This window comes from Ipomoea triloba, chromosome 6, assembly GCF_003576645.1.
Source record: "Ipomoea triloba cultivar NCNSP0323 chromosome 6, ASM357664v1".
Classification (NCBI taxonomy): Eukaryota; Viridiplantae; Streptophyta; class Magnoliopsida; order Solanales; family Convolvulaceae; genus Ipomoea; species Ipomoea triloba.
The window spans coordinates 8,193,496-8,209,443 of NC_044921.1; the positions used below are offsets into that span (position 1 = coordinate 8,193,496).

General features: G+C 33.1%; 1 protein-coding gene across 1 annotated transcript; it reads right to left on the reverse strand.

Annotated features, from left to right (window-relative positions):
- Positions 1-2,074: 2,074 nt before the first annotated feature.
- LOC116022377 (phytosulfokine receptor 2-like) lies at positions 2,075-6,191 on the reverse strand. Its single transcript, XM_031263085.1, has one exon. It carries the CDS (start codon positions 5,585-5,587, stop codon positions 2,462-2,464), a length of 3,126 nt encoding a protein of 1,041 aa, XP_031118945.1. The 5' UTR covers positions 5,588-6,191; the 3' UTR covers positions 2,075-2,461.
- Between the last annotated feature and the right edge of the window lie 9,757 nt (positions 6,192-15,948).

The window sequence follows — 15,948 nt, forward strand, 5'->3', positions numbered from 1 at the left end:
GGTGGGGGCATTGAATGGATCCGCGTCAACAGAATCTTAGCTTGTTCATATGGTGGCCGAGTATAGTACATCCAAGTTAGGGTACGGTGGCCAAGATTCAACAAATTGCTATAATGCTCAACAACCTGGTGGTAGGAATTCAAAGTTTAATCCTGGTAGTCTATGCAAACTCAACACTAATCACATGAAATCTAATAACTTTGGTTCAACCAACCCAATCCCATTCGTGGATCAACCAAGCTCATACTTGACTACTCCCTTTCATAACGATGTAGTCAAGATTTATTTAAAAAAAACAAAAACAAAAACAAAAACCAAAAAACAAAAATTTTTTGAGACAATGTCATAGCGACATAGAACTTAAGAAAGAAATGAATGAAGAGGTAATGAGGTTTTAACCACCATCACCACAACAACAATAGAGTTATCATGTGTAATGATATTTCAATAAAAAAAAATGATTTAATTCCATTTTTGGTCATAGATTTATATGTGGCATTCCACTTTTAGTCCTCTTTTATCAAAACATCCACATTTAGTCCTAGTATTATTGTGGCATGACCATTTTTGGTCATCCGTCAACAAAATTGTTGAAATGTCGTTAAATACAATGAGTTTTCAATCATTTTTATACAAAGTAAGTTGACCCCGCTATATTTTTATGTTTATTTTTTTGAAAAAATTTGTAATTAAAGACCGAAATTCCTTTGTATTTAACGACATTTCAACAATTTTGTTGACGGAGGACCAAAAATGGTCATGCCACAATAATACTAGGACCAAATGTGGATGTTTTGATAAAAGAGGACTAAAAATGGAATGCCACCTATAAATTTAGGACCAAAAATAAAATTAACTCAAAAAAAAAATTGTCACGTACGTTATCAATTTTATATAAATAACTTGTTGATTATTGGTAAAATAATTTATTAATTTGTATTTAGAACTACAATAGTTTAATTGCTATTTTAACAAAAGCAGAAAGTAATGCTGGAGCCTTATCCCATAAATAAATTTTAAAAAATAGAAATTAATGCGGTGAATCAACCAATAGCATTGAATACTTAGCTTGTTAAAGTAGGAATCAAATTGCTTTAGTGAAAAGCCACTTTTAGATTGTGCATTGCATGCTTGTCTCGTTAATTACTTTTGTGAAATGCAAGTGTGAAGTGTCTCAATTTGCATTTTCAAATCATAATTGATTGGACACAACAGCTTACCTCGTGAGGTCAAAGGTGGATGGATGGCATCCAACTTCCTCTACATTTCCCAGCAGACAACAATAAAGCAACAATACTTTTTTTTAGACATAATATTTTGTGGTCTGATAGCACCACTGTTAAATTATGGTCTGATAGCACCACTGTTATTTTCTATAAGAAATGTTTAGCATTAGTCGAATAGTCGTATTCCAATTAAAGCTGGCAGAATAGTAGGCGACAAATTATATTGTAGACCATGATCTACACTGCAATGTGGACAATGAATAAGTGTACATTTTAATATACTGATAGTATATTATTTGGTAGTATACCAAATAATGTATGTACCTTCACAAAATGAACTTTTAATATATTAAAAATGTACTTTTAGTATAATAAAAATATAACTTTTGCTAGTGGTCCACCTTATAAGACAAACCATGTTCAATGGTATAATAATTGATCGTAGGCGATATTAGCTTGTTGGAGTAAATAATATCGACCTTTGAAGCCTAGATTAGCCAAGTCCGAAGCTTGACCGATCAGTTAAATTTCACAATGATAGAGTATCAAGACAAAATACATGTAATCACCCTATTTGTGAACGAATAACCATTTTAGGTCAGGAGATTACTATAAATATCATCTTGCACGCCCTGAAAGGGAGTAGAATAATTTAAATTTCGTACCAAAACTAGCTTTGATACTTTGCTATTTTATTGCCTGAATTTTTAGATATTTTGCCAATTCTGACCTATAATTGTATGTTGGGATTTTAACGTAGCTATTAAAACCAACATAGCTATGGCTTTTAGCATAGTAAAAAACGCTTAATCTTGAAAAAAAAAACACAAAAGATACTCTCTAAATGATAAGTCAAATTTGAAGTTTGGTTTCTCGGGATCATGACAACAGAGTACATATAGTATCTACTGGGGTGTTGGGTTGAAGCAGAGAGAATATCTGATCTCAAGGAGACATCAGAATGTTGATATACAAAGCAATTTACAATTCATAAATCAGTACTAGAGTGTCTATTTGGGATGCAAGAAATCTGGGCACAAAGAGACCTTGAGTATTAGTGCAGAAGGTCTGTACAGATTAACAACAAAAGAAGCAGCAAAGCAAAACAGAATATTTCCATGGCTTTTGATCCTACTCTTTATAAGAACTAAGGATTATATATATAAATATATGCTGCTTTACATCCTATCCTTTAAGCTGTAAATGAACTGAGCAATACAGGAAGGAGCTTATCATCATTTCGGTTTCTGATCGGGTCCAATTGCTTCTAGCCATGACACGACATGATCGATTGTAGGTCGCTGCCTTGGATCCTGGTGTATACACTTACAAGCGATGGCCAAAACCTCCAAGAGTTGCTTCTCGCGATCTTTATCCCATATTGACGAATCAAATATTTCCTCCTCCCGCTTCTCGAGTTTCATCTGTAGCACCCATGACACCAAGTCCCTGCAGTTCTTTCCTTTGCAGACTTCCACAGGCCTCTTACCCGTGAGGAGCTCTAAAAGAACGACTCCAAAGCTGTAAACGTCGCCCCTAAAAGTGGCTGTCAATGTCTGGCTATACTCGGGAGGAATGTAGCCCAGTGTTCCGACTAAATCTGTGGTCACATGTGTATCATAGGGGCATAATAGCCTCGAGAGGCCGAAATCAGCCAGATGAGCTTCAAACCGTTCGTCCAGAAGAATGTTGCTGGTTTTTATGTCACGGTGGACTATATTTGGCTCCTTGTGTAAGTAGGCTAATCCACGAGCAGACCCTTGAGCTATCTTCAGTCTCGCATCCCATGTTAAGAAGGAAGTGCCATCAACGCTTTCGTGTAGCCAGTAGTCCAAGCTTCCGTTTTCCATATACGAGTATATCAGCAGCCTATCGCTCCCGTGTCTGCAGTAGCCTTGAAGGGCAACAAGGTTTTTGTGCTGAGCTCTTGAAAGGGCTTCTACCTCAGCTTGAAATTCGCGTTCCATTTGGCCACAATCCCCAGAGAGCCTCTTGATTGCAGCTTTGGCGCCATTCGGTAGGTCAGCCTTGAACACTAGACCAAATCCTCCACACCCAATAATGTTCGACTGGTTGAAGTTGTTTGTCGATTTTAACAAGTCTGCAACAGTAAGATCCTTGCAATCTGAAATCTGAAAAAGGACCAACTTGGATGGACCAAATGCCTCGGATAATCTCCCCGCTCTGCTCATCTCTTCCTCCAAATCATCTACCGGGCACTGCACGTTTCTTCTAGACATTTTTAGCAGCACAAAAGCAAGAAGCACCATGATTCCAACTGCTAAGCTGATAGCTATACCAAAAATACTACTTCTCCCGAGCCCTTTGCTGGAAGCTGATGGCGGGGGTTGTTGGAGACCTATGTTATTGACAGCACAGGGAGAAATAATCTTTCCACAGAGTCCAGCGTTTCCCTCGAAGCTCGAGTTGGGAAAGCTAAAGAACTGACCCCCGGTTGGAATTGCACCCTTCAAATGATTGTATGCAACACTGAATTTAGACAGGAAAGTAAGCTTGTTGAACGAAGATGGAATTGATCCCCAGAGCTCATTATGGGATAAATCCAAAACCTCTAGATTCGACATCTCTGAGATTGAGTCAGGGATACTCCCGGTTATGTTGTTCATGCTCAAGTCAAAGACATGCAGTTGCTTCAATTGTCCAATCTCGGGCCAGATTGTCCCATTTATTCTGTTATTGCTCAAGTATATGGAAGGAGGAAAGCTCGAAACTTGGTTGTATTGCAAGCCACTACCACTCAAATTTCGCTTTACAAAGAATGGAATGATAGTTGAAGAATTGAGACTGGATAGGTAGCTACAAGGGGAAATTAGGCTCTTTAGCTCTGTCAAACTTTTCGGGATTTCTCCAGTGAGTGAATTATTCGAAAAGTCCAAGTAAAATAACCTATCCATTTTACCAATCCAAGAAGGAATACTACCATCCAAATGATTCCAAGACAAGTCAAGAACCTGCAATTTACTACAATTGTACAACCACATTGGAATCTGACCGCGCAGCCCACAATTTCCCAAAGCCAAAAATGTTAGGTTCTCGAATCCACTCACATTATTGGGAATTTCTTCACCATTAAAGTTCATGGTGAGAACGAGTGTGGAAAGGTTTCGACAGTGCTGCAGAACAGATAAAGCCCCAGATAGATTTTCAAAACTATTGTTGGACAATGTGAGAAATTCAAGGGACGAAAGGCTAGCATAACTCTCGGGTATCGATCCTCCTAACTTATTCTTGGAAAGGCTCAAGACTTTCAACTCCTGACAACTGGAAAGAGATTCTGGAAGAGGTCCAGAGAAATGGTTGGTTGCAAGGTCAAGATGGCAGAGTTTAGGCAATCCAGTGAAATCAAGATCAATGTGACCAGACAATGAATTGTTCTTAAGATCAAGCACTTGTAAGCTAGAGCAAAGTGCGAATGTAGAGGGCAATCGCCCCGAGAACAAATTTGAATGCAGGACTAAAAGCTCTAATCGAGTCAAATTTCCAAACACATCAGGAATAACACCAGAAAATTGATTTGCACATAAAACTAAGGATTTGAGATTTGAAAGCTTACTGAGCTCTCGGGCTAACTGGCCGGAGAAGCTATTGGCAGAGACCGAAAGCTGCTCCAATGATGACATTGAGTATAAAGACTGAGGAAGTTCTCCTGAGAGAAAATTGGAATCCAAATGCAGCTCTCTGAGAGATAAGCTGCAATTCTCCAAGCCTTGAAGAACACCAGTAAAATGGTTCATTGAGAAATCCAAAACTCTAATGTTTTTGGATACACTGCAAATGTGAGAGGTGAGAGCACCAGAAAATGAATTGTTGCTTACATTGAGCACAAGAAGAGCTGGGAATTCACCAAAATCAATCAAGTCTCCAGTGAATTTATTGCTAGAGATATTGATTGAGTGGATTGATTCCAACCCATTGAGTTCTCCCAACACTGCTCCATTGAAAAAGTTGTAGCTCAAATCAAGAACTTCAAGCTGCTTCAATTTGGAAAAATCCAAGGGTAATCCACCATCCAGATGATTGTGTGACAGATCAAGGAACCTTAATTCCCCCAAACTTTCAAGAGATTTTGAAACTACCCCTTTTAGCCCCTTCCCAGACAAATTCAACTTGATCACCCTCCCTGCTGCCAAAGAGTTGCCACCACCTTCACATTCAACACCATCCCATGTGCAGCAATTGGATTCATTAGACCATGATGAGAGAAAGGAGCCTTTAGTTAGGTTGCCAGCAAATTGCTTCAAGCCCAGAAAATCACTGGGATGGCAATTTTGAATTGGGGTTTCAAAACCCAAACATGAACAAAAGAGACACACCAATAACACCAAATTCAGAAAACTCATCAGGGTAGCTCAGAGTAAAAATCCCAGTCAGATTCCCAGATCAAAAACCAAGAACACACCAGAAGCAGAAACTCCAGACCCACATCCCAAAACACCTCAAAACTGCAAACAAAACCCACACTGCAGCTTCTAGTTCAACCAGGCCTTCTCCCAGAAATCAAGAACCCTAAATACCAACACCAGAAATCAAGAAAACTCAAGCCCAAATCCTAGCAGGGGCTATAAATGAGGAAAGCAGCCTTCTTTATCTAACACAGTAACAAAGAAGAGATTTTTTTTCAACACCCAATCCCTTGCAAGCGAAGCAACCCAAAAGCTAAACAGGGAAGTGAGTGAGCCTCGCCACTTTCGCTCATTCCATACACAAAAAAGAAAGACAGAATCTGAAGAAAGAAACAAAATAAGGAAAGTGAGGAACAAAAAAAGTGGGAAATTTTGAGTAGTATTCTAAGCTGATAGAGTCATAGAGATTTCAAATCAGAACAACAGTCAAGACAAGAAACGAAGGGCCATCTCATCTCACTGCAGGGCTGCAAAGACAGGAAAAGGAAAGGGAACTGATGCTTTCATATTTCTGTTTCTATATATAAAATGTAGCCATTCTTAATGGACCAAAAAACCGGTAGACTGATTTGAAACGGTGACGCCAATGCCTGACTTTTTCCTTCTTTATTAATGTTTTGTGTTCTGTTCACAAACTCTTCTATGGTGTTCACAGTGTAATACTGTAATCTAACGGTTGATTATACTTTTTTTTTTTGGTAGCTTTAAGACTTTAAGTCGGATAAATGTTAAGTTTTTATGAATTAAATGTTGAATTATTATCGAATATTTGTAATTTTATTTTACAAATTTGTTAGTCAATAATTTTGGGATAAAATTAATTACACGATTAATAAATATGATATGATTGAATAAATTGTTATAAATAGTATCTTTAATAAATGCTCTTTGAATAGCTTTAATATAAGATTAATGGCGTTATAACTAATTCAATAATTTTGTGTTGATAAAATGTGATGTACAATATTTTAAGTTTAATATACAAACATAGTAGCTTTAAAAATACGGACAAAAACAATGATATAATCTAGATTCACACATATAATGGTTTTAGATAGATTTAGATATAATGCAAAAATCATTGTGATATTATTTCAAAATAACTTTATTTTAAATATATACTCTATCTATCTTATTTTATATATCTTATTCCATTAACAAAGCTTGACTAAAATTATTTACAAATTATAAATTAATTTTTTAATAATATTAATTTTAATATTAGTATATACATTTAAAAATTATATATTATTAATAAATATGAAAAAATAATTCAAAAATAAAAATATTAAAAATAATAAACAAAGAAAAAAATTGATTTAACTAGTAAACAAGATAGGTAAAATGAGATAGATAAAATAATATCTTTTAATGAAAATGTAATTTTTTTTTGTATGTGTCAACAAATATTAAATTCTCACTAATATGAAATATTATTTGTTAATTCATAAAGGAAATTATATTTTTGTTAAAAAATATTATTATATATTTGGTATTTATTACACTAGAAACAATTTAAAGTAATTTTTTTTACTAGAATAATATATCATTGTTTTTTTTTTTTTTGGTATATAGAAGTATGAATTTAAACCAAATGAATCAAAATCGACTTAAATCAAACCACCTCAAGCCTTAAAAAGAAAAAAAAATAGTAGTCTGTTTGGTTTACTTGAATTCGATTCTTTTCCTCAATAATTCATTCAAATTGTGAATTTTCATGTTGGTTAGTTGACTAGTTCTTTCTTTGAAGTTTTAATTTTTAAAATTTGTGGAATGAAGTTTTCATGAGATCTTTTTGGTATTTTAAATTCTTTGGGAAGAAAAGTAAACAAGAAAATGTTACCCTCATGTATCTTTATTGTATTTACTATGTGTGACTGTATGAGATTTAATTTGAGTCTTTATATTTATTATTTGTAGTATAATTCTTTTCCATAAATCAACAAAATTTGCCCTTATTTCAATCCATGAAATTTAAATTCTACTCCTCAATTTCTCAGAAATTCTTTTCTAGCCAACCAAACAACTATATACATTTATTTTTTTATTTTTTTTATAAGAGAATTTTTTTTAGTTTATTTTTCACCATTAATACTCTATATAATCTAAAATTATATGTCGAATCAAAATCAAAATATATAAACTTAAAATTAAACTATAAATCAATACCTAATCAAATATGGTTTTATAGGAATGTGATTTCTTAGCATTTGTTTTGGTTTATGTGACTATTTTCTATTTGTTTATCATTGTTATTTTAAATTCTTCTTTTATTTTAAATATTATTATGTGTATTTTATTGAGATTTGAAAGTTTTGAAAAATTAAAGGCTATTTTTTAATTTATAAGTGCCAAATTTGTTCGTCTATTTGAAGTGAAAATGTAATAAGACTACTAATTTTTTTTTAAGTGCAACTAGATTTTTTATTTGAGGCATCGTCAATTGTCAAATAATTTCTTTCATTTTTCATCATAAATGAAATTTAAACACGCTTTTGATCATCTGTTTTGTAACTGATCATTTTTTGTCATGATCATCCACCTTGTAACTGACAACCTATCATTCACCTTGTTGTTACCTTTGTCATCCAACCATGGCATTTGTCCACCGGTTGTCTCATCTAGTCACGATAGTTGTCTTCTTGGAAGAGAGATCTAGCGCAACCTTACTTCAAATACGACAATGGTTATAACGATTTTTTTTAACAAAAATTCGTAATGGTTTTTCAACTAAAATATTTTTAAAAAAATTCACATAAACATTAATTACTTGATTTATTTCCAATGCCAATCCACGTGCGGAAAGTATACATGAAGGTACTTGAAAAAAAATGAAAAGAAAAGAAGAAGAAGATGTGTTATTGCATAACTTTTTAACTTTAATTAGGCATGGGCATCGGACGGGTTCAGGTGGTTCGGATTTGGGAACCGCCCACCCGATCGGATATCAGATACGCTTAATTCACCCCATATCCGTGCATTTTTACCAGCTCAACCCCCCTCCCCCCAGATATATTAACTTCGGATTTCGGGAAAATTGGATCAGATTTCAGTTTTATTCAGATTGTATAAAAAAAAAGTGCAAAATTAACTAATTAAGTTCAAACAAACAACTTAAAAATCGAAACTTAAAAGTTAAAGCTAAGTAGCTAACAACTTAAAACTAAATAACAACTAACAAGTGAAGTAACTAGGCCTACTAATAGTTTACACTTTACAGCTTACAACATAGAAGTTAACAACTTACAAAAAATTAATTACAATTTTACAAAATAATAGTCCAAACTCCAATTTTACAAAAAAAATAATAGTCCAAACTCCAATCTGTACTTCACTATCTCATACTCTCACTGTTTACTCAAAACTCAAAAGTTACAAATTGACAAAATCATTCATTCATTCAACAATCAGTATTACTCAATACTCAGCAATCAACATTCCTCATCTTCCTACTCAAATTGCAAACTTAAACCACATTTATATACATGAAAAGTCACAGTTTAACAGTTCACTTAGAGGCATTGTCAACTGTGACAGTGAAAACATTCTTAATCCCCCACTCAACTAGACAACTCTCCAAAACCTTGGCTATATACTCTCCCCTATGAGATAAAATAGGGACAAAGGCTATGATTTTTTTTGTTGAGCTTCCACTGATCATCAATGAAATGTGTAGTAATGCACATGTAATTTATCCTCTATACAGAGGTCCATGCGTTAGTGGTTAAGCTCACTCTTTGGGAGTTACCCTTAAAAATTTGTTTTAGGACTAATATTTCATCTAGGTATCTTTGAAAAATATCTCTTGAAACTGTCCACCTTGAAGGGACTTAGAACCTAGGACAGACAACTAAAATAAACCTTCTAAACCTTTGCTCCTCTACAAACCTAAAGGGTAACTCATATATTATAATCATCTCACATAAAGCCCTCCTAATGGCTTCCTGATTAAACACACAAGTCCCTAATTCACCCATTACCCCCTCAGAACCCTCTGTGTAGAGGATGTCATGTTTTTTGGCTCACATGTGCACAATATAGGTATCTCTCCTTAATCAACTTTACATCCTTATCAAGGACCTTTTCAAAGTGATCCCACACATTTGATATAGACTCAAGCTCCTTCCTCTTTTTTTTGCAGGAACAACAAGAGTCACCTGAGGTTGCTGAGCAGATATCTTAGTGCCTTGGACTTGTCTTCCATGTCCTTCTTGAGTTGAGGGTTGAGGTCCAGAACTAGGTTCAGTGATGCTCTCCATCTAAAAGGATGGGCATCAATTCATTATCAAACACTGCCAATTGGCAAATGGCAAGTATGCAACAAACCGTCAATCACCATAAACATACAAAGAATTGAAAGAAATCCAAATTCAAACACAAATTTGTGTCATCATTATCAATATTTCATATTTACATATTTACATTACAAACATTTAAAGGCATTTAACTAATTTAAGGGTCATACATCCATAAACATATCACATATTTACATTACAAGAAATTCATATTCATGTTCTTTTCTGTTCTCTTCTTTTCAAAAAAAGAAATTCATATTCATGAACTTAAATCTAATTCATCATTATCTGGATTTTAGCTAAGGGGTCCACCAATAAATGGAAATTTCAAGTTTCAACCTTGATAATTTCACATTTAAGTCTTTAACCCTTTAATTGTCATCACAATTCACAGTAGATCACATAATATCACAAATATATTCACAATACAATCATTACAGTGAAAAAATAAAAAATAAAAAATTAGGGTTTGCGATTTACCTGGTTTCCCACAATAATCCCCAGTGAAAAAGGGCCTATATTAGTAATCACCACGATAAGGGCTTCCACCACCAACGATCACCGGATAACCGGCCAATCGGACTATCAGACTTAATCTTCACCGTCTCACCGTATCAGACTAATGGACCCAAACACACAATCTCACTGTATTGGACTAACGGAGAACAAGAGACAATAGAGGAGAATTGGAGAAGACAACTGAGACTCAGAGAGAGTGCGTGAGAGTAGAGAAATGGAGGAGTAGAGAGTAGAGAGAAATCAGAAAACTGAAGAATAGAAGATGAACGACTGCGCAAATGAACGCTATTAGCGTTCATTAAATATATATACAAAGCTTAAACGACGTCGCATGGTATGAAACCTAATCCTAACCCTAAAAAAATCGGATATTCGGGCGAGTCAGATATCAAAATATCCAACCATATCCAAACTCCCTTCTCCAACGTCATTTAGCCTCGCAGTTCAGATACTGCCTTTCGGATACGGTTCGAGTCGGATGGCCTTGATTCGAATTTCGAACCGGGCGGTTTTTTTCGGGTAGAGTCAGGTTTGCACAACCCTAACTTTAATGGATGAAATACACTACTATTCTTTTAATTTTAATGGTTCAAGTAGTTTTTCACGCGCATTGCGCGAATGAGCTAATGCCCAATGATTATTTTTAAATAAGTACTTTAAAGTATATAAATGCAAGATTATATAGGAGATGTTCATGCATATGTAATTGAATGTTGAATTTGTTTATTTAAATCGGTAATTCAAAGTATATGAATGCAAGATAATACGGAATATATGAGAAGTTGATTATAATTGTTACTAAAATAACTGTTTGTATAACTTTGTAATAACGCTAGTCTAAATACTTAGTCTAAAAACGATAGTCTAAATAAATATTATTTTTGATAATAAAAATTTATACATTTTAAATCATATTAATAAAGAAATACGATTTACCTTTAAAGTGGACAACTGTGATGTAATCCAAAAATATTACGGGGTAGTTTCCCGCTTCAATTTGTTGGGTTATTTGAATGTCTTCTTTGTCAACAATTCCTCCCAAAGTAGTTAATATGATTGGTTTCAAAATACTTGATAAATAAATATATAACATTATTTTGTATTATAACTGAGAGAGAATATACTTGAGTATACCGCCTTACGTACGTATATATAGTATGTGTATGAGGCTTATATATAGGGCCTTAATCATTGATTGAAGGGGCTTTTTCCCCTCTCTTCTTCTCTCTAAAAAGACCCAAGAAGCAACTCTCTCTATATTCTCTCTAGATGATTCAAGAGCAGTGAATGAATAAAATGACTTCTTTTGGGATAAATTCTCTCATCTACTTGGCATTATACATATATCATTATCAATAACTTTGATATTTAATTATAAGATAGTGTAAAAGGAAGACAATGAATAATGCAGTAAATATAATTAATTAATGAATTTGAAAGTTAAGAATCTTTGCATTTTAAAAAATAAAGACAATATAATTAATGAAATTATATCTCTTTTTAAATTTTTGATAATGAATAAATTTTTTTGAATAAAGGCATTGTAAATATCGAATTCTAAATTAAAATGGAATTTTTTGTTTGTTGTAGCTACTAATTTATTTAATGTAATAAGATTAAATAGAGTGTGGTACTTATTTTTCAATAATATACTCTAACATATTCGTAGTATATGTTCATTTTATCAAATAATTTGACAGATCCCTTTTGCCCAACTTTATTGGCTCTTAGCCTCTTATTAGTGTGTGTGTCTGTGTGTGTAAATGAGTTCTCGTGCGGTTGACCTTCTCCGGTGTGGTTGCTTTAGGTGCGTAATTTTCCTTCTTAAGGTGCGTCAGTGTTGAAACTTAAGGTGAATGAACCTAAAATTTAAGGTGCGTGGTTTTCCTTCTTAATGTGCGTGATTTGTATGCTTAAGGTGCGTGAGTTGTTGAAACTTAAGGTGCTCCATTTTAAAACCTTAGATGCGTGGTTTGTGTTCTTAAAGGAGCGTGATTTGTGTACTTAAGGTGCGTCATTGTAATGCTTAAGGTGCGTAACCGCACGGGATCCTTCCCCGCACCTTAAGGTGGTAAACAACCCCTAATATTTTTTTGGTTTAGTAACTAATTTTCACTTTTAATTTGCTACAAGTAGAGTGGTCTATTGTTTTCAAAAAAAAAAAAAAAAAGTAGAGTGGTCTATTTATAAACTATCTTTCTTATGAGTTTTTCTTTTCTTTTCTTTTTAAACAAAGTTTTTAGATAGATGAAATACTTCAAGTTAAATTACACATGGTCACACTACTTTAATACTATTCAATGTCAAGATTGATCGCATCCCATCTAACAGGGAATACTACTCTAATATTATTCAATGTCAAGATTGATCGCATCCCATCTAACAGGGAATTAATGACATGTCATTAAACAATCTATTGTCTATATATATTGTCATTCGATCTGCACAAAATTTTGTTCAATGCAATGAAAACATCAAATTAAAAATGTTTAATTTTATCTCAAGTTGATCAAATTCTAACATGTCTACCTTTAGTCAAATGATTATTTATATAGTAAGAGGAACATGAGTCAGCATATTGAATTTATGAGATATAATTGGGAGTCTGACTAGTAGGGATCAAAAGGGAGAGAAAAGTCAGAAAACATCCATAGCATGAACAGAAACACAAATTAGAAATGGGAAATCCATGGCTGGCTTTAAATATGTTGTCTGTTACAGCTAAGGAGAATGAAAAGGACAACATAGCTGAGATAGAGTAAGTGAAATATATTTTTGTATTAAAAAATTATAAGTTTAATTATATTTGTCAAAATTCTCTCAGTCGAACTTGGCACACAATCAATTTTTTTAATGTGATTTATTTTTTATATGTAATTTATGAACAGTTACACAAGAATAATGTTTACTCAGTACACACTAATGACTGTGAGTTTCTTCGTCACCCCAAAAGAAAAAAGACAAGATTTTGATTATACATAAAAAGTTGTTTGTAGTTTTTTTTTTTTTTTTTTTTAAATGTTCTCCAATGTTGTCATCCATCCATCCATGCCATCAATGTTGTTATACATAGTTGTCGTGGTAAGCATCATAACTACAGTCACTTGCAACGCATGAACTCAAACACTTATCATTCATCCATATGCCCCCACTTGTATTTTGCCCACTCTTTCTAAGCACCTTTTTAGGGTTTTCTATTTTTTACTTTATATTTTTTAATATATAAGTACTCAAAAAGTTGAGAAATTTCATGATGTCCACTTATAAATATTAGGCCCTTTTTGGTATCTTATAAAAATACCTAATAATTACATGAATACAATTGCATTCTCTTTTTAAATGTTATCTTCTAATATTTATCTTTTGATAGGATATTATTTGATTAATTTTTTTGTATATATTATTTTTCTACAGAAGTAATAAAACAAATGAAATTCTATAAATCGAGATTTCAGATCACCAATAATATCCATTATCAGGATTTGTCAAACCTCCTTTAAAAAAGACTCAAAAAATTTAACTCAAACTTTGATTTACGAGAAAGTTTGTAGCCGCTACCAAAGGTGTGCGATGAAACTCAAACTAAAGGTTACTATTGTGCATTTCATTTTGAATATTTGATTACTAAATAAACTTTTTTGTTAACTTATAGTACGTGGGGCTAGCTAATTCATGGGATCAATTTAGTAAAAATTATAATACTTGTTGACTTCATAAAAAATATTGAGAAAATATACAAATAAAATTCTTGAGCTTTATACGAAATAATAATTAGGTCCCTAAATTTTAAAATATTACAATTAAACACACCAACTTATTATTATTATTATTATTATTATTATTATTATTATTATTTTTGCATCTAGATCCATTGATCCAATAGCTAGTTATCCACCAATAATTAGGATTCTAGAGACCACCTATCGTCTTCTTCAGCGACAAAGGCGACCGTCGATTGTTTGACAGTCGTCAAAACTGTAACTACTAGTGGATAACTGACTATTATATTGGGCTCAAATGCACAAAAACAAAAAATTGATGTATTTAATTATAGCTTTTTAAAATTCAGGTACTTTTTTTTCTGAGTTCTACTGACTCGATTACAATGTAGTATCTGCTCATAACTACAAGAGTCAACAGATGCCTCCACTAAGGCTCAAACCCACTCCCTTCCACATGGGAGTGTACACCGGGTGCCGCTTGACCACAAGGTCTTTGGCAAATTCAAGTACTTAATTGCTTCATTTCATATAAAATTCAAAGACCTATTTGATCCCTTTTTCCAAAAATATTATATTTTATTAAAAAACTTTATTTTAAATTTTTTTTATGTGAAACAGCCTTACACGAACTTATAAAAAAATTCCATCTATCAATAATATATTATATCATAGTTGTGACCATTACATTTTTCCACAGAAGGAAGTTAGGTCCAATTAAAGAACATTAGCATAGACAGATGCGACCTTAGGGAAAAAAATCAAATTGATGCTTATAATACACTAGATTAGAATGAATCCTTAACCATACATTTCTTCTTTAATTGTAGGAGGAATTAGATATTTTAATTTAAAGGCAACTCTAACAACTATTCCAAAATAGGTGTGACAAAGAATTGATTAATGATTATACTGTAAAAAAACATTTCTAGTTATAAAATTCTAATTGTACATTAAAATTTCAAAAAGACTAATACATTGTCTAACCTATTATACATTTATATGTTGAGTCTCATGTTTTTTTTTACTGTGGACGACTATGCATCAAAACAACGTCGTTTTGATTAATGAGAATTACTTCAAGCGGCATGAAGTGATTCTCCCAAGTAGGAGGTCATGGGTTCGAGTCTCAGTGAGGGCAATGTTGACTTTGTTAGGCTTCAGGAGGTTGAGAAAGTATATGGACAGATACTACATGTAACAGGGTCAATAGTATTCAAAAAAAAAAGTGTAATATTGCATGTTTATAATATGGGATGAGAATTTTCAATAAGTGGAATTGTGCATTTTAATACGTAGAATGATGCATATTTTAGCACATGTTTTCTAATATGTGTAAATAGTGCATGTTTATAATCTGACATGAGGCACGTTGTGGTGCATTTTAATGCGAAGAATGATGTGTTTTATTACGCATATTGATGAATTTTAAGTGAATATGTGCATTTAGTTATAGTGTGGAATGTTGTGTTTTATCTGTCATCTGATGCATTTTAGTACGTAGAATGATGTGTATTTTAACACATATATATTGCGCGTTGATTTGATTACTTCATGTAATCTAATGGCTGAAAAATAGCCGCACAGCCACACCTAAAGAGCATGCCACATTTGAACTCTACTCCCTCTCTCTCTCTCTCTCTCTCTCTCTCTCTCTCTCTCTATATATATATATATATATATATATATATATATATATATATATATATATATATGAGTTAATTCAACCAGAGGTTTCTTGTCTTTGGTGGCAATTTCAAATTTA

Excerpts from the sequence above, each read along its gene's own strand:
- LOC116022377 (XM_031263085.1), bottom strand. The coding sequence starts at position 5,587 with ATGAGTTTTCTGAATTTGGTGTTATTGGTGTGTCTCTTTTGTTCATGT.